The sequence below is a fragment of the Pempheris klunzingeri genome, chromosome 10 (assembly GCF_042242105.1).
Source record: "Pempheris klunzingeri isolate RE-2024b chromosome 10, fPemKlu1.hap1, whole genome shotgun sequence".
Taxonomy (NCBI): domain Eukaryota; kingdom Metazoa; phylum Chordata; class Actinopteri; order Acropomatiformes; family Pempheridae; genus Pempheris; species Pempheris klunzingeri.
The window spans coordinates 10,158,248-10,182,769 of NC_092021.1; the positions used below are offsets into that span (position 1 = coordinate 10,158,248).

Genomic DNA, 24,522 nt, shown 5'->3' on the forward strand with positions numbered 1-24,522 from the left:
CCTCGATCAGCAGCAGGAGGGGCAGAGTTTCCAGGAAAATGACTGTTGTATTGCCTCTAAAGGATTAGGCTGATAAAAGCCTTTTCCTGGTATTCTCTCCTCAACTACCGGCTGCCTGTCTCTCATTTTAAATGACAACCCCTGTCTAATTCTGCTTCTCAGCAGAGAGCGAGAAGGCAATATCCTACTTAGAAAAAAGGCTTGAGTAGCGTGAGCGGATACGGGCAATGAACAAGATGTCATGGCCTGAACAGCCACAGTATAGCTTCTAAGAATAGGAGTACTGGGTCATCCTGAGGGTGCAGGGGATTAAGTAAATCATGTAGTCATCATGACTTTGTCACGTGCTATACTCTCTGTGTCTTTTTGAAAGAGACTGACAGATTTTATTACTGAAGTGTTTCCAAAAATCCTGCCTTAATATGAGTATACTTACAATAAACTTGCTTGGTCTGTATGGAGGACCAAAACTGTCATAATCATAAAAAAAAGATAACTAAATGAATGAATGACTCGATGAATACACCAAAAATGAATATAGATATTAATTAATTTCTAAATGTGACATTAAGTGATATTTCTCTTTTAATTTGCTTCTGTATTTATTTTCCTTTGTATTAATTTCCCTATTTATATATGATCAGCTTGACATGCCTGGCAAGGTGCAGACGTACACACTGGTGTGAATTTTTCCACACCAGTTCTGGGAAAAAAAACACACTTCAGATGAACTTAACATTTGAGTTTGTTAATTATATCATTCTATCTAATTGTTATTTATTATTTCCAGACAAAATTCAGTAATTTTGTTTTCTTGATCCCCAGAAATCTGTTATTTTACTTTGCACTCCGCTCCACTGAATTACAAGGCAGGGCAGTGTGTTAGAATTCACACTTCATGGCAGTGGGGTTCTTTCTCTGTGAGACCTGTGTGAGTGCCTTGGTGCATTCAGGCAAAAGCTAAAGCTGCTTTCACATGATCCGCATCAAGGTGGTTAATGCTGCGTAACTACATTCTTATTTTTAATGTTTGCAGTGTTGACGCCTGTCTCAGCAGCTGCTCAAGAAAATCGCTGTGCCATGATGCTCGGACTTTAAACCGTTTAATGCCTTAAAGTACGATACAGCCGAGTGTGTGTGTGTGTGCGCGCGTGTGTTTTGTTGTATTGAAATATGTTTTTTTCAAACCAAATGTTGTTGTAATATTGAGTTTTTTGGAGCTTTCAACAGACTTTGTCTGTACCTGTAGGCATGCAAACATCTACATCAGTATGTGTATGTACACACACACACACACAGCTGGTATAAGCTTAAACAAATGAGATACAAAAGAGACGACTCGCTCACATATAAGTACGTATGTATGTGTGTGTTCTTTGTTCTTCACAGTTTATGGTGTCAGTGAAGGCTTTTACACCCTGATGAAGACTGGCTAACTTACTGCTTATTGATCCCACACACTGTTAACACACACACACATGGAGGCACACTCATACGGAGAGTGGTGGTTACAGAGTTATTTGATATTAAATAATTTATCCAATTTAATAATTAGAGAATTCCCCTTCCAGTTCAGAATGAAAGCAGACATGTTCAGACATAAAAGCACGTGACTCGAGGTCTCAGCGTGTGTAGTTACATGTACACACGCTATTATTTCTGTCATGTTGCTGTAGCCCCCAGCCATGGAGCTGACTTATGCCCTTCACCTGGCCTAGCAGCAGGACTGCCTCGCAGCAGGGGGTGTGTGCTTGGTGCAGAACACCTGGCCTCCCTGCTGGTGGGGCAGGAATGTGCAGGGTTGAGGTGGATGCGGGTGGAAATCTGCAGCGTGCTCAGAACACGACCCCAGGTAACATTTAAAGGTGCCAGCGTCAGCAGGAACGGAAAAATCAGGGGAATGTGCTGCTTTAATCAAACCCGCATCTCTGTTTCTCTGCTCCGTTTTTCTCTCTCTCTCTGTGTATGTGTGTGTATGTATGTATGCATGTGTATATATGCGTGGTGTGTGTTTATTTATATATATACACACACACATCTACAAAAGATAATGTTGAAATAATGATATGCTTTTTTTTTTTGTGTATTTGACAGGTTTCCAATTCTGTAATTTTTCTAATCTAACATTTTTGTTGTTTTACTTTTTATTTGGCCATCATGATGAGCAGCATTACCACTGACACCCTGAAAACTAAAACACTGAAATTGCTGCTATAAAGCAGAGTATAAAATGCATTGCTTCCTTGGGTGCAACACTGGGGGAAAACGAAATACCACTGCTAGCCAGCCACCATGGTGACGCTAGTACTATATGTACATTCAAAACATCAGGGGATGTTTTTACATGCCCTGAGGACAAACCTGGGTATGTGTTAACTGTGGTTTTCTGACAGCCGTCATGATCATGATGCTGCCGGTGTTTACATTAAGGTTTCTGTTGCTGGTCTACTTCCTTTGTCACACACTGCAGTTTTAATATTCACCAACAATCTGACACTGTTACTGTGCACATAAGTAGAAGTATTACTTTTGTATTTTCTGTACAACCGGATTGTTTCTAGTGTTTTTTTTTTTATTTTCACTTTGAACCACAGAACTCTAGATTCTGTCACGTAAACACAAATTAAATAAACTATTTTATGAAATATTCACAGTTTGAGAAATTCTAGTCACCAGGGACTTGTGTTTTTGAATCCCTCATATCTGTGGAAGGTGCTTCTAGCCAGAGGGTCTTTCAACAGAAGTAGTTTTATGGAGGGGGGAGTGTAGCTGCCCAATATCCCGACTTTGATACTGGTTCTTCAATGGTACCTTTTTTGATACCATTATGGTACAAAGTTTTACTTTTGAGCTCCACTTTGTGGTTTGGTAACAAAAAAAAAACAACCTACAATGTGGTTTAACTTTAGTTGTCTGTTTGAACTCTTTAGTTTTCCACTCAAAGCCGTTTTACAACATAAAAAATGAACATATTTTTCACAATTTGAAGTTGTCTATAAAGATAATATCAATAAATGTATAAAATCATAATTGAACTGGGAACCTTGAGTTTACCAGATGGCTGATCTACCTCTATCTATGACATGAAGAAAGCTGACCATCAGCGGTATTAGACGTTGGTAACAAGCATGCATTTTGGCTCACGGACGCTGATGAGATTCACTCCATGTTTGAGCGGTGGGAGAAATATCCAAGTGTGTTCATTTAGCTCCGTAGCTACAGGAAATACATGTTAGGAGGGTCAAGAGGGGAAAAAGAGAGAGTGGAGGGAAAGAACTCAGGGTAAGAAAGGCAGAAAAGAGAAAACTAGCCAATAAGGTGTAAAAGGAGAGGAGAGTGCAGGAAGACGTATACAAGCTGAGGGAGGGTAGAGGAACATACGAGCTAATAATGGCACTGGCGGAGAGGGGGTGGGATTTACGTGGATTGGCTGATCATAAGGACATTGTGATGGTCAGGTGGGAGGATTTGTGAGATACATCTAGATGATCAGAGTGCAGTGCTGAAAAGAGCTACCGCTGAAAGTGCCTGTCAGACTCCATTATCTGCCTCTTTCATTCAGTAGGAATCTCTGTGACAGGTGTTTTATGAATGGCTCGGTGTGTGATTGTGTGTACGTGCATAGACGGTGTATAAGTAGACGTAGTCACCGTAGTGTCACCCATTCGGAATGCTGTTTCAAAGCCTCAAGTTTCAAAATTGTCATCTTGGTGTAAGGCGGTCGTTGATTTTATTTGAGATGGGAAACATAATTTACAGAATGAACATCATACTGTATTGATGAAACTAGCAACTGAGACCATAAACTCATTAGGAAAGTGTTTACTGAGATAATAAATCAAGCGAGAAATAGGGTAATTTTCTCATAGACTTCCATACAATCTGACTTCTTTTCGGAGCCAGCGGAGTCTCTCCCCGCTTTTCTTTAGAAACAGTGCAGGTTTAAGGCACCTCAACATTAGCTTCACTTTACAGACCCCACTTCTCTTACACAGTCTAAGTGTGTGTGTGTGTGTGTGTGTGTGTGTGTGTGTGTGTGTGTGTGTGTGTGTGTGTGTGTGTGTGTGTGTGTGTGTGTGTGTGTGTGTGTGTGTGTGTGTGTGTGTGTGTGTGTGTGTGTGTGTGTGTGTGTGTGTGTGTGTGTGTGTGTGTGTGTGTGTGTGTGTGTGTGAGTAAATGGCTGCTCCCTGGCACTGATGAGTATAATTTGCATAATGGACTCACGGGCCAAGCTGACGTTTAAAGACGGGAGGAGAGGAGAGAGAAAAACAAGGAGGGAGGAAAAAAATGTGTGTCGAGGAAAGTCTTGTAAGGCTTCTTTCATGTTGTGGTCTGGGTAAAACTAGATCTGATACCTGCTTTTAAAATCCTTCATTTCAGAAAATGCAGATGCACTGGGCCACAGAGAGAGTACTGCTTCTACTAAAGCAGCTCTCCTCGTTCATAGACCTTTTGTCAACACACATTTTGCCTTGTCAAACATAATGACTAATAATTTAATCTGATAATAGTAAGTGCTGCACCACACTACAATAACTGCTGAACCAGAGTAACATGTTGCTGCTACAATAGTTATCCTATTATTATTGTTATTATTATCCTATTATATATCCTATTAGTATATTAGGAGCATGACTAGAGACTGATCTACTTCCCCCTAACAAATATCCTAACCTGTACACGCATACCATACAAACATATAGCCATGTACATCCACACAAAGCATTACATAATCACACACACGCACGCACATGCTTTCATAGACACAAATGTCGTTGCATTAGGTCAAAACATGTGCATAGGTAGGTGAAGGGGCCAAAAAGCAGTTTGGATAAATACTAATCTTAACAGTTAGTGGTTGTAAGGTTCTTCATCGGTGCACTGATGTCTTAACTGGACCAAGACTCCTCACCACCACCCTCAACTTCATGTTTTCATTCATGGATAATGTTTGCTGTAGGTGTTTTTCACTTGCAATGTCTTTTGGCCTCTGAAAACAGGGTTTTACAAACTACAACTCCTAACATCTAATGGAAATGACAATTAAAAGCTTTAGTTATCAACCAGTTACCACCCTCAACAGCAAATAAATAAGCAAGTTAGCGAATGTGTAAATTCTGTCCATCTTCAATTGCTGTATATGTGAAAAACCTATATTTTGACAGTGATTATAAAGTAACACCAGCACAGTAACTCCAGTTGAAGTTTCTTAGAATACAATAGATAAAACAAATGTATAACATTGTATTGGAAAAGCAATTCATACTTTAATGCTGTACAAGACAGACGTCGCAATCAGAAGCTGCAGAAAAGGTTTTACACCTCTTTTTTTTTTTTTTTTTTCATATTGTGCGTTTGTTGCAACACACAGCAAATGTACAGAAGCACAAATGGAGCATGTCACCTTAAATGCACCTCGTGGAGTTTTCATTGTAAACATACTTGGTTTACAGGTATATCACCAAAAAGGTGATGCAAGTCCAACTGCAATCACAAACTGTTCCTTTTTACAGTCAGGAATGATCTGTGTCAAAGTGACTTTCTGATTCGCCGCCAGATAAGACTTCTGCTTGTAGATGTTTAAAGTCTTTGGCTCTTGCTGTGTTTTGTTTTAGGCTGTTACCTAACAGCTTGAAATATCACCCCCTTCTGCAATTCCTTATTTTTATTTTTTATTTTTTGTACCTAATAAGCCTTCGTATATTCTCACTCATTGTTGTAGCATATTTATTTTTATTCCGCTGAATTAAAAAATTAAGAGCTGTAAGCAACTGAGAGCTGGATTGGACTGTGCAGTTTTTCTAATCAATGCGGTCAGGCAGGCTGACTCAGGCTGTTCATTCATGCACATGAGGAGGTTTATTCAATAAGGGTTCAGTGAGGTTTAAGCAGAGGTCTGTGCAACTGAATTGTGATACATTTGAGACCAAAGGTGGGGCACCAGTGTGGATATGTTCCTCTGAATTTACTTTACAATCATTTTAAAAAAAGAGTGCAGTTTATACATCAACTCAAACCAGGAAGAAGCTCAGATAGTAGCTATAATGGACATTAGATGACAATGCTAAGTTGGATAATAACAATTGTTTTTGGAGATTGATACAGACTGGGAAGGCTTAAACAGTGGCTTGGCTTGTCATTGAGGCCCACTTAAACGTGAAAAACGACAGCCTAAACACTCACACACTTACGGTCTCACCGTTGGATTCACAGTGGTGGAAGGATGAGAACTAAAGGTCGTCCTGCTGCAAAATCCTCTCACCCCCAACCATTTTTATTGGGTCTGACTACTGGCGTTTCCCTTTTTTATACGTTTGCTGGTTTGGCAGCAAACCAAGGCAACGGTTTTGGCTACAGCATCAATGTGAAATAATCATTTCTTTCAATAATTGTGAGACAAATCAATTCATGCCAGAAATGTTGTGAATAGCTTGGTATTTTTGCTGGAAAAAAAAAAAAAGTTCAATAATCATGTTGATCTTTAGAGTAGAAAATCTCCTCTTTACCCTCCGTTAGACTCTTCTCTTCTCTTCTCTGAGACTTTAGCAATCAGGCTACAAGCTGCACTGTATGACTTTACCATCAGCCGGGGCCACATATGGCGATCCCTAAAGGAGGTCAGAGGTCATTGGCTGCCCACATTCTTTAAGCTGCAACTTCCCTGGCACCCCACCTCCCTCACACGGACACATTTTAAACGCTTTGTTTGAATCTGTCAATTACACACACACACACACACAACATGAAACAGCGCTCGGTCTGCTGCTGCTGTTGCCCTACATAGGATAAGTGGAATTAAAAGGATCGTGGGGGTGTTTGGATGTGGGAACAGGAGGAGGATGGTGGGTGGAGGGGGAAAAGTGTGCAAAGCCAAACATTGTGAGGGAAGGGGTGGCGAAAACTGGGCAAAGGTCAATGAGGACTGGTATACTAGTGGCATGTAGGAAGAGGATGAGCCTGTGAATGTAGACATCCACTCTGTGTGTTAGTGCCTGTTTCATTTCTGTGTTCTTATTTCGATGTCATATACAAAGAGAGAAATCTATCTATTAATGTAGCTCCCCCCCCCCCCATTCATCTATTATAAAAACTCACAGCAGTCACAAGCTGTCTTCGAACACACACACGCGTACACACATCTGTAATTGACCACCTGTTTGTCTGTGGCCTAGTTTACGCTTTATGAAATGCTGCAGAGCGGTGATTTACAATTCCTTTGGGATTCTTAGCTGCTAGCCTCTTATTTCAATTGTCCAAAACAACACAAAGGGACAGAAACATACGTTGCCTGTCTTTTGAGGTTCTTTTGAAGAAATCGGGGATATAAATAGAAATGTATGGGGCAAATGAAGTTCAGTAGCCGGCCTATATTTGACGTGGGAAAGGATGTTGCTTGTCGTGTAACTTTCCCTTTGAAGACTTTTGTTGTGTTCATATAAATAAGAAGTGTGAGGAGAATCCTAGTTCAGTGAGTTGTGCTCAGATATCGCCATTCTGCTCATCAGATCTTTTATTGATTCCAGTTCAGTTTTCTTCGCGGGGAATTAAAATAGGCCCACACTTGTTTTTAGCATCAAAGCAGCTGTGTTATTATCTCTCGAGTTTGAACATAGAGTCTGTCTGTCATCATGTAAAACGGAAAAGAAAAATCTGCTAAGCCTGCCTTCATGGCGCTAATGTTATTATAACGTAGGATATTTACCCTCGGTAACGGACGAGCTGCTCAGATGGGAGGCAGCGGCACTCGTGCAGAGTGTCAAACACATGGCGTTCCTGGAATTCAAGCCCATATTGTGCAGAAAGATGTTTCAGCATATTGCTGGTGCATCTCCTGTTCGCCTTCTCCGCTCAGTTTCCGGCTTCAGGGCTAACCCGTGTCACTTTTCAGCAGCTGCCAGCAAAGTAACACTCGGGAGCTTTACTTTGTTCCTGGGCCTTGAGTCACCGTTCCTTAAACTGTACATTTACTTCTAAACCTTTCCGCTGCTCCACTCTCATTCACGGTCACTTATTTTGCAAACATTATAACTATCGCTTTTGCCAAATGAAGCCACACTTTGGATTGTTTATTTCTCCCGCCGTGACTCCTCTTTTCTTTGTGGATGCACGACTTTGAAATACTTGTTTTACAATACGCAACTGTCGGCATGGATAAAAGGGATTGAGAGGCTCGGAGGCATACGATTCTGATAGATCGGATGGTTCTCAGCTGGAACCAGTTCTCGATTCCCATCCCTATTTTTGTGTGTGTTAGCGTGTTGCAGAGGGTGTGTTCATATGTGTTTATATGATGGGCGTGTGTTCCTGTGTACAGACAGGAAGGCTCCAGGACAGTCTGTGTTTGCAATAAGTTGAGAGAGCCAGAGGAGCCCACCACTGAGGGAAGCTTTAGGGTCAAGGCACACACACACACACACACACCGTCCTGCCTGTTTGTAAGCTCTGCTGACTGCAGGAAGCAATAATGTTAGCGTGCTTCCGGAGTTCCGGAGGCTTCTCTCAGGGGAGTGTGGCTGCCCTGTCCAGCTCAGCAGAGAAACACTGAAAAGAACACAGCAGAGCAGCAAAATTACACGACACAGAGAATAGAATTGAGTAGAATAGAAACTGGTCTAATAGAATGGGATTGAGAACAATGTAGTGGAGCAGGACAGAACCAAAAATGATAGCATGAGCGCAAAACACAGCAAAGCAACCTATATTAAAGGTGGGTGTAAATGAGAATATGTAGCTGAACAAGACAAAGTGAAAACTACATTTGTGGTTGTAAAAATTCATCAGAAGAAAGCAAGGGAGAAAAAAGTGAACTCACAATCGTTTAAGACGAGAAAAAGTAGATAAATTTTGCTTGTTTTTTGACAAAATCCTCAATAACAACAGCATTGTTGTTCAATATTATGGGGCCAGTCATCAGTGCTTTCAAAAGATGTTTATGACCAGGATAGTTTTTTGTTGTACTCAGATCATTCAGTCGCACACAGACGTGTTATTGGGGAGAGAAAATGTGATAAAATGGTCCAGTACTGTGGTCTGTGGTCTTCAAATTGTCTTCAGCTGGATGGCAGAAAAAATATTAGGACAGGAAGAGAGCAGGGAGTCCGTGTGTCAGACCTCATCATCTGTGTGTCTCGTAGCTCTCCCACAGTGTGAGCCAGTGATAAGAGAGCGTCCCTCCGTCCGCCCTTCCCTCTGCATGGCCTCGTATCTGCGCTCCTCTCGCTGGTCCGTTTGCCGAGCTGACGGCTGGCATCAGGGTGCATGTGTCAGTGTGCATGCATGCCTGCGTGTGTGTAGGCATGTGTGACTGTGTGTGGACCTTTTACTTATGCTCGTGCGTGTGTGTTGTGTTGGTAAGCACAATACATTGATCTCATTGGAACAGTATAACCATAGTCATGCCTGGTTGGACATTACACTTCCTCCACTTCCTATAATGCTGCTCAGTAACATCAATCTTTTGACCTCAAATAGATGCTGATTCATCTCATATTTCGATCAGCTTTGTCAATTCATGACAACATAAACAATGACCTCATTATATTATGCTGTGTGATGCAGTGTTTTTCTATTTTTTTTTTTTTTATGGATTAAACAAATGATACGTCAAGTGTTAATTAATGAGCTTTAAAGGTGCTGGAGTTTGCTACTGCTGAACAAAGCCAGGCAAGCTGTTAAGCTTTGGTTAAAAGATGTTTTAACAGTGCGTAGGAGTTAAGGGGGTCCATTCGCAAAAATGTAATACAGTATGTTGCACAATCACCTGAAACAAAGAGTCCTCGTGTTTTTGTTATGTTAGAATGAGCTCTTCATATCTGCATATCTGGGAGCGTGTCCTCTTGCTCAGAGTCCGCTATACCACATCTCCAGAACTGACAAACGAGGGCCTTACATGTTTTTTCACGCTGAAGTGGCAGCTTGAATTTGGCAAATGCAAATAGAACACAGTTTAAAGACAAAGAAGAGCAGAGAAGAGGAATACCATGTTGTTCTGAGCCAAGTGAAGGGTCTTATTATTTAGCACAAGAAAAAATGAGGGAGCGCCGATCCATGCCGGCTGCCGTAGCTCCTCCCTACAAGCTTGGAAAGGGACAGGTGATGAAACGTAGATATATATGAACATTAATCTTACAGATATATTTTAAAAGATACACGATAATCCATCATAGAGGCCCCACGTGGCCCTCACATCACATGACCCTGCTATAGAAATGTTGCGCTGCCTTTTGAGAATTACGTTAAATTTACGGCGCGACCACACAACATGTACAAGAAATGATATATTGTGCATCTCAAAACTACCCAGTAAAGATGTAATAATGTCATGCTTTGTGTGTAGCTTGAACGTCTGGGGGTGAGAAAGCAGGCTATTAGCAGTGGCCTCAAGTATACATATTTGTGTGTGTGTGTGTGTGTGTGTGTGCGTGTGCTTACACAGTAGGCACACCATCTGCCAGTGGTCGTGGAGGTTTGTGCTGATGTGTAGTGACAGGCAGCTCAGACATGCAGAGAGCCCTCCACATATACTATATAGACACACAAATACGCTCACACAGAGCCATCGGTACAAATACAGCAGCTCTTGATGATGGGGCCGTGACCCTTGTGGGGTTTTTATGTCTCCTGTCAAGATGGATCACCAAGGAATAAGAAAATCAGGAGGTGTACACGAAGGGCACAAATCCCACTGCAGTGGCATATGCTACCCAACAAAATATATAAAAAAATGAAAACATACCGCTGTACTTATGCCGAGACAGAAAGAGCTGGCATGTGAAAGTGTCAGCGCATGTATGTGCTCGCTCAGACGGAGCTTGTTGTGACAGAGTGTCTCTCTCAGCTTGTTTTATTGAGCCTAAGTGGACAGGCCGGCTTTTGATATGCAGTTGTTTTGCGTTTAGGAATTTATCATTGACAGACAGCTTTAACAAGGACAACATGTTAGCAAATATTAATCGTAACATAATCAAATGGCATAAACAATGTAGCTGGATACTTAATAGTTGAGTAATACATTTTATTATAAAAGTAAATATAAGACAGTACAAATACAAGACAACAGCACATTTTGGATTGACCGCAATAAAGCGAAAAAGTGTACTTCCCAAAATAGCCTTTAAAAATAATTTATGAGAGCTATGAGAGAAGATTGATGCTACCCTTATGTGTGAACGCTAAATATGAAGCCACCGCCAGCACTCAGTTAGCTTAGCTTAGCACAAAGACTGGATACAAGGGGAAACAGCTAGCCTGGCTCTGCTCAAATGTCCAAGATCTGCCTACCAGCACCTTCAAGCTCCACAATTAACACATAATGTCTTGTTTTTGAAACCCTTTCAAAATAGTGCAAAACCAACACAATGTGGCATTATGACAGTCATCACTGTGCAGCTGCCAGACAACCACTGAAGACTTCAACAATCCGGTAAAAAGGCACATTTACAGAAAAGCAGAACTATTCCTGGAGAGGATTTTTGTAACACTCAAGCTCAATTTTACACATTAAAAAGATACACACAATATAAATGAATCAATCTATAAACACATTATTGAATGTACATAATACATAATTAAGTAATCGATAGACCAGTAGTAAGCCGATGTCAGGGGAGAAAGCAGGTTAGGCTATAATTGTGTATTTTTCTTTTTTTTTTAAATTAATAAATAAGACCTCATTCCTCATAATCCATTTATTATGCTGCAGAGTGAAGATGCACTGCAAAGTATAAGAGGTCATTTTTCATCCATGTAAACTTGGATTCAAGACCCGTTTGTAATCTATGGAGACGAGGAAAGCAGTCAGATGCGTCCTCAGTAATAAGGGACTGGGGTTTGTTCTGAATGGAGCAGCTTCAGATTGAATTATTTTGATTAGCAGACAGGACACCCTCAGCCACTGTTTGTGTCGCCTTCGTTTACCAGCCAATCACCTGAGCCCCTGCTGTCAGGCGTGTTGATGATGTAATGATGGTATTGATCGATTCTGAATAGGTGACACAAGTGAAGTTATCTGAACGCCTGAACGTGTCAGACCAGGAGCAGATATCCTCATTGTTGGTTTTACCCACTTCCCACTGGCAGTACTCCCTGCTGCGATCAAATATACTCAAGCTTTGAATATTTCATTTTGCTAAGCTATTTGTTCTCAACTTATTTCACTTTTTTCATAGCTTATGAGAGTTTTATTGCTGGGCTGCTGTTTAGTTTTCGCATCCCCTGGTGGGGAATCTGCTGCTTGCCTTATCATTGACATTCTTTTCTTATGAAGCAGTCTGTCTTTGCTCCTTGGCCGTGCTTGTACAGGCTTGCCCTGCTGTGTGGCTGCCTCCACGAAGACATCAGGGAGAAAAGTACATCATGTCGTACTGCACATTTGCTCATTGTGTTCTTCGAAGAAGGGCCGAGCCTTTCCTGAAGGGCATTTTCTTACCTCAAATTGTCATATAGTATGTGTACATTAAAAGCATTGATATAACGATGCTCCATTTCTGTTTCTGCCCCGCTCTGCTTGTTGCTACTCCCACTCATTATGTTCTCTTCTCTGCTGTGTGTTTGGTTGCTGCAGACCCTGGTAGGAGCGTGATGAGCGCGCGCTTCCGCTTGCCTGCTGGCAGATCCTACAATGTCCGGGCGACGGAGCTGGAGCGAGACAGGCAGCACGCACAGGTTGTGTGCAACGTACTGCTGCTGGACAACACTGTCCAGGCGTTCAAAGTCAGCGTAAGTACTTCTCTTCCTGCCCGATACGCATCTTATTGTAAATCGTAATGAACTGGACGCAGGGAGAGACATGAAGCGTGAGCCACAGTTTGCATCGACACTGGTACTCCTACCTGAATTCACAACACACATATTTCTCAGTGAACTTATACTTCCAGAGAATATCTTTGTCTTTTTTTTTTTTTTTTTTTTACATTCAAAACTTCTGTTGGCGTTATTGGAATCAAAGTTTGAATGTCTGCCTTTGTCGTTGTCATGAAAAAAATCTCAAAGAAAATCCTCAATTTAAATTAAGCGGTTTATCAGATTAATACTGAACTGCTTTACTGATATTATCTAGGATACAACTGAGCTAAGTTACCAAACAGCCAGAGGAGCCATCGGGTAGTCTCTCTTGAAAAGTCTTTCTTCCTCTGTCGCACTTTGAGGAGACTATTTAAAGCTTATTCCGCAGGTTGTTGCTACTTTTTCCCATGCTAATAGATGCTAGCTGGTTAAGTTAGCACAGTTAAAGCTCTATTTTGAGTTCCCTGAACTCTTAAACTGGAAGATGAGGTAAATGGTTGTGTGTTCAAACATGGTTGAATTATCTTTAGCTCAAGTAGCAACAAATTAACAGTGTTTTTTAGCTAACTACTGCTAATTGTGCAGAAATGTGGTATACTTCCAGGGATTGAATTGGGATTTGTTTTGGAGCATCACTAATGAAGATGGACCGTGGAAGTAACGCGCCTCATGTGCAGGCACATGGGTGCCACGTTCAGTCATGCTCTGCCGTGAAACCTGGACAGCCATGGGCCTGTATAACCATATTCGAAGATAAAGCTGCGCAGCATTCGAATGTTAATTTCAAAATTTGACCGTGAAAATTATGAATGAATCTTTGAACTGTTTGCTCTAAAACAAACCTTAGGGCAAAGATGCTCCTAATAGCTCTAGAAGTTGCCTGAGAATCATCACGTTTTTATGTTTTCTTCAGTACCAAAATAATCCAGTGACATTGCAACATTGCAAACAGGAATTGCTAATAGCTAATTTGGCATACTTTTGATGGTGCTAATTTGCCACAATGTAAACGAATGAAGGCAAAACCGGCTCTTTTTGTGGCCCACAGCTAAATGACGGAAGAACAGAGTATATGAACTAGCCCAATAATCATTAATGCTCACTACTCAACTTTGTGTTAATCTCATTGATTGATAGATTTTTTTTCTTTTTGAGACTTGCTGATTTTCTTCAACCTTGCTGATGAAAACCCATCAAATTTGCTTGGTTAGATTCTTGTGATAAATCTTTTTACTTTAAAAATTGAAATTCAAACAAAACAATCTAGGAACGTTCATTAAGCCGTGAAGTGAGGAGCAAAGGAGTGACCGCTCAGATAATCATAAATTAACCCAAGCGAAACCCCAAAAATAGAAAAAGAAAAAAAAGAGAGTACCAATATTGCACCCCACCTCTCTCCTTCCACTTTCCCATTACTGTAAATTTCCCCTCAGATTAGCTTAACAGTTGGTGGGGGAAAAGCCTGTGTGTCTGTAAGCATCCCACACTGTATTTTTTTTTTCTTTTCAGTTATATTCTGATGACACTTAAAGTGAAAATGTTCTTTTCTAACACTGGCTTCATGTTCTCCCTCACCGGCCCAGAGGTTTGATTTCAATGGTTGATCAGGTGCAAGTCAGCTTTTATCTTGTCTTACAAGCATTTGGTCACACATAGTCAGTTACACCTTGAGGGGAGAGAACAAAGGTCTCTGTGTGTGTGTGTGTGTGTGTGTGTGTGTGTTTTGTGCACAGGATCAGTTGGCTTTTGAATCGGCTGTCACTTTATGTGATAACACATTTTCCTTTTGTCTCTTATCTTTGTGTCTGTCTTTACGTCTCTCCCCGTCACCATGGGTTTGATCAGAGTTATGACAGCATGAGTAGGGAAATTCCCTTTGTGAGTCAGAAAGTTCAATTCCTCTAATAACATCCTCCCTGAGAGATCACATCCTGTTGGTGTTTAAATGTGTGCGTGCCTGTGAGTGCAGGGAGTGCACACATGTACATACATGCATATATATCTGGGGCAATACGCAAATATGCACATTATGACTGTGGCACACAGGGTGTTTACATAACAACAAAATTAGTTTTTCCATCATTGTGAGAGAGAAAATCACGACAACAGAGAAAAGTCATGTTTTTTTTTTATCGGCTAGCTTCTTTCTGATATGTCTTTCTCTTCCTGACACGCTTTGCTTTTTTTTTTTTTATAGCTATAAACTTTGCATGTAAAACAATTTTGGAAGAATTTTTGGGTGAAACAATCATTTCAAGTCCACAGTCAATCACACATCATGTTCTCCTCAGCCTCTCTTGAAATGAATCTCCTTAATGTGTTTAAATAAATAAGTAATGATAATAATAATAATAAAGCCTGTGTGTGCTTAAAACAGAAAGTTTGTCAAGATCATTTTGGTTTTGGTTGTCTGAAGCGTCAGAATAATTGTGTTTTACATCAATGAGCACGGTAGAGAAATAATCAGGATCATCATTTCACTTTGAATGCAGACTGGCCAATCGTAGCGTCAGCCAGCTCTGACCAGGGCTCAACAACTATGCATCGGTGCCTCTTAGACTCTCATGCACTTGTTTCACATTATTTTATTTTATTGATAGTCATGGTTTAACATAACATCACTTACCTGAAAAAGTTGGAAGGAGACACTCTTTGCTAATGTTTGCTTGAAAACTAGAAGAGGGAAGTTAAGCACATAAGTCATTAACTAGCTCTTCCATGCTAACGCACTGGCTACTGCAGGCGTACTGAATGTATACCTGTGCGCTTTGTACTTTTTAATGATTGTAGCAGTGAATACAGACCTACTCTGCTTTACAGGTACACTGTTGCTCCTTTAAGGGAAACTTGGCTGATTTTCAACCGGCTTTGTATCATTACAGTGTGGGTAGAATATGCAAATGATTAATGTTTAACTTTAGAGCTGTGCGCCCATCACCCAGCTCGTAGTGAACATTTACCGGCTCTAGGGCTGTTGTTCAGTTAACTGTTATTTTACGCGGGTCAGTTATTCAGTCACACAACAGCCCTAGAGCCGGTGAATGTCCGCCAGATAATGTGGACAATGAGCTGGGTGACGAGTTCTGGCTGCAGGTGACACAGAGGAAACTCATTTGCATATTCTACATACACTGTATGATACAATTCTGCTTTAAGACATTTCATGTATTTCATCGTCTTGTGCCTCGATGGCCTCGATGGAGATGTGGTGGTTAATTTTTACACTGTAATCTGTAATGTTAGCCTTTAGCTTCTGTCTTTGTCCTTTTAACCTGTTTGTTGAGTCAGTTTGATATCCTGGATATATCCTTCAAATCCAGACTGTAGACCCTTCTGTCTGTTTCTCTCTGAAATAGCTTTTTATCCCAAAAATGAGATCATATTTCTTGAGGGAGTGCAGTTACCGACAACGCGGGCTCCATGCTAGCTCTGACATTTTGATGGAGTAGCAGCAGCTAACAACAAAGGGGCGGGGCGCAAGCAAGGGTCAATTGTGGATGACTCTTACACTTATAAAATCTCTGCTCTCCATTTTCTTTCTTTCCATTCCTCCCTACACATTTCTCTCCCTCTCATCCTCCCTGCTTTCCTGCTCCTGACCCCCACCTCCCCCTCTGAATGAATGACTTGCTCTCTGTCAGTCTCTCTGTCAGTGTCATTGATCAGACCCCCGCAGCAGCAGTAACTTCCTGGAAAGACCAGCCATCCTCAGAGCAACAATACTTCTATTGATCCCCTCCCCGGCCGACCGGCCTTGATTCTAGCGGAGAGTCTAAATCCAGAAGCAGTCACTTATTGTCATGGGAACCGGAGCGCTTGTGGTGCGGGTGTTATTCTAGTTTTGGAATTCTCCTTAATTTTCATTTTAGTTCCCAGTTCAGTTTAGTTTGTCAGTTTAGGTTATATTGTTTGAAAATGTTTAGTTTTAGTTTTTATTACTTACTACTACTACTTACTAAATTCTAATATTGGGGGTGTTTGTTAGGGCAGAATTGGCATTACAACACAAACACAACATTGTGTAATGGCAGCTAACTCCTCACCATATAGTCTCAGGCTGGCTGTGTTGACAGAGACTAAAGCTAAAGACAGTTTAGTTTTGTAAATACAGAATATTGTTTTTTTTAAGCTCTATTTTTTCTAATCTCAGTTGGTTAGGATGTTTTTCCACACCTACTCTTAGATTTTTGTTTAGTTCAAATAATCTAGAATACTTTTGAGGGAGGTGGGTGGACAGGAAGGCTTGTATTGATGATCTTATATGATTAAGCAGAATCCAATGTAGCTTGAAAGCTTGATAGATGGCAAGAAACGAAAAAGCCCAGAGCATTACTGACCCACCTCTCTGCAAACACAAAGCAGGGTCAGAAGCAGGATTTATTCAGAGTAAAAGTGACATGCTGCGGTAACGATGGTAACCACCACACGCCACATAAACATTCAGCTCTCTGCAAGAGCTATTGGTGATCAAGTAGCTCTTAATCATGAACGTGTAAGAGGCAACGGATAAACAATCCCACAGAACAGCTGTAATTTACTGCTGAATGAGACCTTTGAAGGAAATACAAATGCAAGCTACGTAGAAGGAATGATTATGAAAGGACTGAATGAATTATGATGATATGCAGCAAATTTGCACTAGTACATTTGGCCATATTTTGTGACAAAGCAGAAAGCAATGTGTTGGATGAGAAATGGGTGTGAGGAGGCGCACCACAGACAGGAGTCGCTGCGCTGTCTCACACATTAAGTCAGCATTACTTACATCATCATTTTATTTATGTGAAACCTCCGAGAACACATTGATTTCGTCAGTGTTGGACGGAGGCCATGCTGTTTCCTAAACTTTATCTCAGCACCTCAAATAGTCTTAAGCATGAGATGTTTATGGTTAACTTGTCAGAAGAAGATATATAATAACGGAAAAAGTATCAATGGTTAACATTTTCCAGATACTTTTAATCCAAGTGTTTTTGTTAGTATGTGTCCTTCAGTATGTTTTCATGCAAATGTAATTGGAGGGAACAACATTTCAATGACTTTACATTCGGAAGTGTTCTCACTGGCTATGTAAATGTCATATTCCATTTGGATATTCCAAATTATTGTGAATTTAACATTTTCCTATTACAACATGATAGATATGCCGGTATTGTTCAGGTTTTAAGAAGTTTCTTTGGAGATGTGTACAGCACATTTGGAATATGCATCTATGCAAGGCCAAAAGAAAATCCTACATTTCTGCTCGAAAGGAAAAACACACCAACTTTGAAAGACTTGGATGTCACCAGGTTTTTATAAATGTGTAAATTCCACAACGCCAACATATTAATCACTTTGGTGTTTTGTCTGATTAAACTGCTATTGGCTTTTCCCCATTCCAAACTATTGGTATTATATTGGCCTTCTACCAAAGTCCACTACGGGCGACCTCTAGCTGAAGCAATGAAAGAGGGAGGCTGTATTCAGTCCGCCACCAGTGGGAAAATATCCTATTATGACACAAAGAACCAAAACAGCATAAATGGGTCCCTCTGTTCCACTCGACTCCAATCTGAGTATGCTGGGCTGCTTGCAAACAGGAATATTAGTAGTTTCATGTTCATTTTGATTAGGCATGTAAAACGCTTAGTGGGAATATTGTCTTATTTACAATAAAATGGGAATTTTTAGTAGTCACTGTCATCCCTGGTTGTTCATAAGCAAAACAAGACGTGTCATGTTGGAGGTGAAGGTTTAATTTAACTACAATGTTTTACAAGAAACTACTGAATGGTTTTTCTAAGCAATGTAAAGACCGTGGCAAGGTATTGTTTGAAACTCTATGATAAGGTGCTGAAACCAGAATTTCAGCACAGATACCAAACCAAAACAATACTTAACTTACTTTGAGAAGTAAAAGAAACACACACGTTTTTTCTACAAAACCATTTTCTGATTTAACAAAGGAATGTTAAAGGAGTTCAGTGATGCAGTGTTCTCTTGCACAACACCACTGACGCTAGCTGGATGTTTTTCCACTCCATATATTCCTTTCCTTTCAGTTGACCACTGACCCAGACACGTATTCCTTTCCTACAGTCCCAATAACAAATGCTCCAACAGTTAGCGTGCCATCCCTGTGACTGGGGGAGCCAAAATATAGCCTACAGCTGCTCTGCTTTTGTAAAATTATTTCATTTTAATTATGTGTTAGAGTTAGACTTCGACTTTGTGTGAAAACAGTGGAGAATGGCTCAGCATATTTGTGTTTGTGTTGTGGGCTGGGTGTGGCTGTGGGAGCGTTTTGCTTGCTGAGCTCCGTCTCTATCCAGAAAGAAGGAGGCACGCGTGGGAGGAATATACAATGTCAGTGCTTCGTATGTCCTCTTTGTACTTTGCCTGTATCCTTGTGTCAGATAATGTTGTTTTTGTTGATTAAGTCTGAAGAGAAGATTTAATCCTGAAGATGGGCTTTTTAGAAAACAGTCACACCACAAGCTCCTTACAGTAGCTGTCCAGGGAGCTTTTGATCACATCATCTGATCTTCATATGCCCAGTTGCCCCATTGCCCAGTTGAATTGTAGATCACTACAGCTCATCAGTCATTTAATCTTGTGGTATGATTGAAAGCTCCAGAGCAGCTACTGCTACAAGGGGTCTTGTAATGAGATCTATTTTTTCTCGACTGCTGTTTCCATGAACCTTTTTCTGATGAACTGAATAAGCACCAGAGGCCGACTGCACAAATCACCCACAAAACACTCTTAAGGCTCTTTTTGAAAGTTTTTCTTGAAATATTCGCTTATTTGAGGCAATCTCCTCATCTTGGTCTTGTATGTAAAGAATCCCTTAAATCGTTGCACGAAAGACCTTAGCAACCAACGAAAAGGGAAAAAAAAAAAGTTAAGGTACATCCAAGTCTGTCTCAACCGCAACATGCTTCTCGAGAAGAGGATCCACGACTGGGACAACCCAGTGGATACGCTCAACGACGAGTGACGGATTTTAATCTCTAGATCTGACCAACTTTTATTGGCCTTAGGCGAGGTATTTCATGTCCACAAGTCACCGAGTTAACAAACGCTTTAACCTGAACACTGTGGTGACGTTCCCGTTTAAACAAGAGGATGAGATAGCGGTGTACTTCTTTAATGTTGCAGACACAGGCTCCTCCGGTTTCGGTTTGGTCTTCTTGTCTTCTATGTTTTTTTTAACTATGCCAAGTGCCAAAGTATATGTGCAGCACCTCTGTAAATGTATAAAACCTGTCTATGTGAAGGCAGTTTGAGATTAATTCATATGAAGCATTTGAATGTCTGTGGGTAGCATGTTGGTCGATATTTGGTCTATGTTGAGTCACATTCCTGTTGAAGTCGCTGTCCTTGTTTGTCTGAGTTTTTACAGGTGTATGTGTGTGTGGGTTAGCGTAGTCCTCTTCCTGCCTGGACAAGCTGCCTCATGCATTCCTGAATTTCCATCATTCTTCAGCACAAACACAAACACGCAGCACGTTCAGTCGTTCCTGTGGAGGGAAAGAAACAAGGATCAAAATAAATGTGTCCCATGTTTTTGTTAACCTGCCATTAAAAACACTGGGATTTTCCCCTCTCATGAGTAAGATAAACCCTCAGGGTGAAGAACTTATCAGTGCATCACTCCCTCTCCCTCCCCTGTCTCCCTCTCCCTCTCTTTCTCTCTCACTCTCTCAGCCAGTCTCTTCTTCTGCCTCTTCTTTCCTCGCTCTCACGCACACAGACACTATTTCAGTCAGTGGTGCTGCTGGACTGATGAAGATCAGCACAAAGAGCGTTTGTCTTACTCAACCGCATCGTCAATCACCCTTTTTCTCTTTCTCCCCGCTCGCCCTATCTTTTTCTCTCTCTGTTTCTCTGTGACTCTCTGTCGTCCCCTTACTTTCTTTCAGTCGTCTGTTGTTGTCCCCCCATCTCTTTTCTTTGTGGGCCTCTCCTTTAGTATGTGTTGCGTTCCTCTATCTTTGCTCTTTGTGGCTCTTTTGAGAGTCGAGCCCATGAGCTATCCACAGGATGGACTTTGCTGCTGCAGAGTTTGTGTAAAAATACAGAGAAAGAATGTGTGAAAGAGTTTTTGTGCGCGCGTGTGTGTGTGTGTGTGTGTGTGTGTGTGTCGACATGCTTGCCTGTGTGCATGTTCCCAAGTTTTAACAATGTATGGCTGTTTGCTCCTGCATTGGCAGCGATCGCACATTTGCCTTGCATGCTTTTAGAATACCAGAAGAGGCTCACACACACACACACACACAGCGGCGATGAGTTTCCTGGGAGCACAGTATAAAAAGTGCACAGAGAGCTCCCACATCCAGCTTGAAAAGCCGCTTCATACAAAGGGGATGCAGTACGCATGCACACACACACACACACACACACACACACACACACACACACACACACACACACACACACACACACACACACACACACACACACACACACACACACACACACACACACAGTCTCTCAGACATGTCTATGAATAGCCTTACATGGGGAAACATCATATTAGAGCCCTGCATGTTGTTTCACTTCCTCATTTTGTCTGTTTAACCCCAGACTGCAAATTATTAGACTGTATATTCTGCATATAAAGCATTTATTCAGTCAACTAGTCAGAGTGTCTGTAGACAGCTAGTCCGATATTTTCTGTCTAGTATAGTTCTGATCACTTTTGAACAGCTTTTATAATCTAAAAGCTGATCCCTATTGAAAGTGCACCAAGTTAAGATTCTAAAAAAATAGGTCACCATGTCAAATGTGATTTTTTTTTTTTAGGTCCGTTTGTGTCGACAGCAAAACGATGCAAGTTCAATACATTTTTAGATTTAGCCATTTTGGAGTTCTTTCTTAAAGATGCATTTGTATTAGTAAATGTCCAGCACCAGGGCTGGGTATCTTTGATTCCACTTCCCTGAATGGTACCTTTTTTTTCAGTACTAATTTTATCAAATACATTTTTACAACAAAAAAAGTACAGCACACATTACAGTATAACTCCTTATCTTTATTGTTCAGAACCTTAGCATTATTCCACTCAAAGCAGTTGTACAACAAAAAATATTTACCAAAACTTGAAGTTGTCTGTTAACACACATACTAACAGAGCTAACAGGGGATAGCTGCTCAACTCTGAGCCACTTACTCTTGGGGCCGACCTCAGGGGGAGCCAGTAAATGTAAATGAATGCGGCTCTGCACAGTGAACTAGCAGTGACAGTCATATGAATATCGAGTGTTTTGTTCTTCTGGATGCCTCTATGATGTGTAGTGTTAGACAGCCAATCACTGGCATTAGAAAATCTTCGTACAAGGCTCCTGCATGCTTACCATCTCACTGATGCTGATAAAATGTACTCCTTAGGTATTGAAATGTCGTACCAGGTGACGAGGCATGTTTCAATGCCCTCTAGTATCAGATTGCTTCATGCCATAAAATGATGAACAGTACTCATCCCTGGCGAACATTTCCAGCGTGCACTAGTGGGAAGGAAGCAGCACAGAGGGTTGACTCACACTCAATGAGGCTTTGACAGCAGCAGATTTTTAGCAGTTACGCACACATGCACACAGAGCACTAAAAGACTGCGGGTGACCCAGAGGGCGGCCATGTCAACATGTAAACTGTCAACTATCATTCCCTTCGTTCCACACACACACACACACACACACACACACACACACACACGCTTTAGTCACACATGCAGGGCTGAAAAAGTGTGTCACCGGGGTAAAGGGGAGAGGTGGATGGGAGCAATAACCGTGTGTGTGTGTGTGTGTGTGTTCTCCCTTGGGAGCTGTGATGGAGTTGCACACTCACGCTCACTCTCTCGAAGTTGCAGCAGGATCAGGTGTGAATTTCTGCTCCACTTGTGGTCCCACAGTTTATCCTCTCGCCCTTCCTACTCTCTCATGAAACGATGTGATATTAATGATCTGTTTGATAAATTATTCCTCAGCCTTTGCTCTCCCTCTTTTCCCTCTGTCCTGCCTTTGTCAGTGTATATCTATGTAAAAGAGAAATTCCTTTTTTTTTTTTTTTTTTTTTTTTACAACCTCAGTTTTGTATGAACTCCAAAATGTACATTATGGTCCTTCATTCCAGTGTTAGACTGCTTTCACACTTAACTGTGGTACATATAGGTACAATTTTCTTTTGATCTTCAATTTCTCCTCAAGAGAAGTGGTTCTGATAACTGGATTAAACCAGACTTGTTTACTGATTTCATGTGTGGTGAGGCCCATACGTTTGATTATAAAGCTGTCTCAAGTGATTAGGAATTATGGGCAAAATGATGAAAGCTACTAGCGATTAAGATTGTAAAAGAGCAAAATATTCTTCCTTTAAAGCACAAGCACTTTTGTTGTGGTAGCAGAGGGTCATGTTACATGAACAGTACTTGTCAGTTATCATGTGAATAACATACAGCATGACGCAGTACAGACCACTTCCTGTCCAATACATTTGCCGTGGACTTCTGAAAGCAGAACTTGTAGATTTGAAAGAACTTAACCATGTGAAAGCACATGGTGATTGATTTACTTCAATTTAATTACCCTCCTGAACTCTCAGTCTGTTTCCTTAAATGTTCCAATGTACATCCACTAACAGTGCTTTGTGCCCACTGACAGGCTCAGGTTGTTATTCTAAGTCTCTGACAACATTATGAAAAGGATCTCTACAGAGGAAGACCTGTAAGATCCCTTTTGTTTGACCAGAAACAGCCGTCACATCGCAGCCACAAGACTCCATTGATTAAAAACAGTAATTTAGTTTAGATGCTGTGACTTCGTTCGTACACTAACTAATGTGTTCTAACACAAAAAATGAACCGATTGAGGCAGCGTTAGATAAGCAACTCTGGTGTTCACCGACTTGCTGTTTTTGTCAGTGGATATAAGAGCTGTGGTGATCTTACAGGTCTGTCTCTAAAGGGATCCTTTCTATCATACTTAAAATAATCAAATAATCATCGGAGCCAGTCAGTAGCAGAAACAAGCTCTTTTGGTGGACATGCTTTGAACGCGTGTAATTGCCACAAATGATTAAATCACAGCCATTGTAGACCTTTTACCGGAATCAGGCGGTGACATACTGGAACAATTACACAAGTTTTGGTATCTACTTGTCATTTGGAGCCTAAGAAAATATGTAAAAATAGTGCCTAGGTTTTAAAAACACAGGACAAATATCACTGTTTTCTCCCAGAGGACATTAAGTCAGCTCTTGAGTTTGACAACTGAAATCAAATTTAAACAAGCTGATCACGATCATCTACATGTTCATGTACTTTTTTCTCTTTGTGTTAATAAATCCAAACACTGTCAGTCGAGAGCCACTCATTGTTAGTATCATCAGAAGTAATTACTGAAGACAGCAGATTTGCAGACAAGTTGTTTGTTACGTAAAATTTTCATGCTGCCACTGTTTTATGTGTGTTTTTTTTAGGGCTATTCAACTTTGCTCTATGAAAGATGTCAGATGGCGTTACTCGTCGGTCACTGAACAAACGATGTAGTGAAATAGATAAATATAGGACAGTCGCCCACAGGCATGCATCAGCTTAATTCCTTATCCATGTTCTGCCCCATATGGTCGGAGAGATATTAGATAAGGCTCAACATGAACGAATCGCACATGAATCTTAACTTGGTGAAATGTTTCAGCAGCAATGTGAGCACTTAAATTATTTATGTGTTGAGGGAAAAGGGATTACTTTGTGTGAGG

The 24,522-nt window shown here is 41.0% G+C and overlaps 1 protein-coding gene across 2 annotated transcripts in view; it reads left to right on the forward strand.

Moving 5' to 3' along the window:
- The window catches only part of ptpn4a (protein tyrosine phosphatase non-receptor type 4a), an 80,843-nt gene that overhangs the window by 16,536 nt on the left and 39,785 nt on the right, over window positions 1-24,522 (forward strand). The window contains exon 2 of one of the 2 annotated variants that reach the window (XM_070837681.1): window positions 12,563-12,717. The exons of the other annotated variant lie outside the window; for it this stretch is intronic. Within the exon in view, the coding sequence (XP_070693782.1) occupies window positions 12,580-12,717 (138 nt within the window). The 5' untranslated portion in view covers window positions 12,563-12,579. The remainder of the gene's footprint in view (window positions 1-12,562; window positions 12,718-24,522) is intronic. 2 annotated transcript variants of the gene reach the window in all.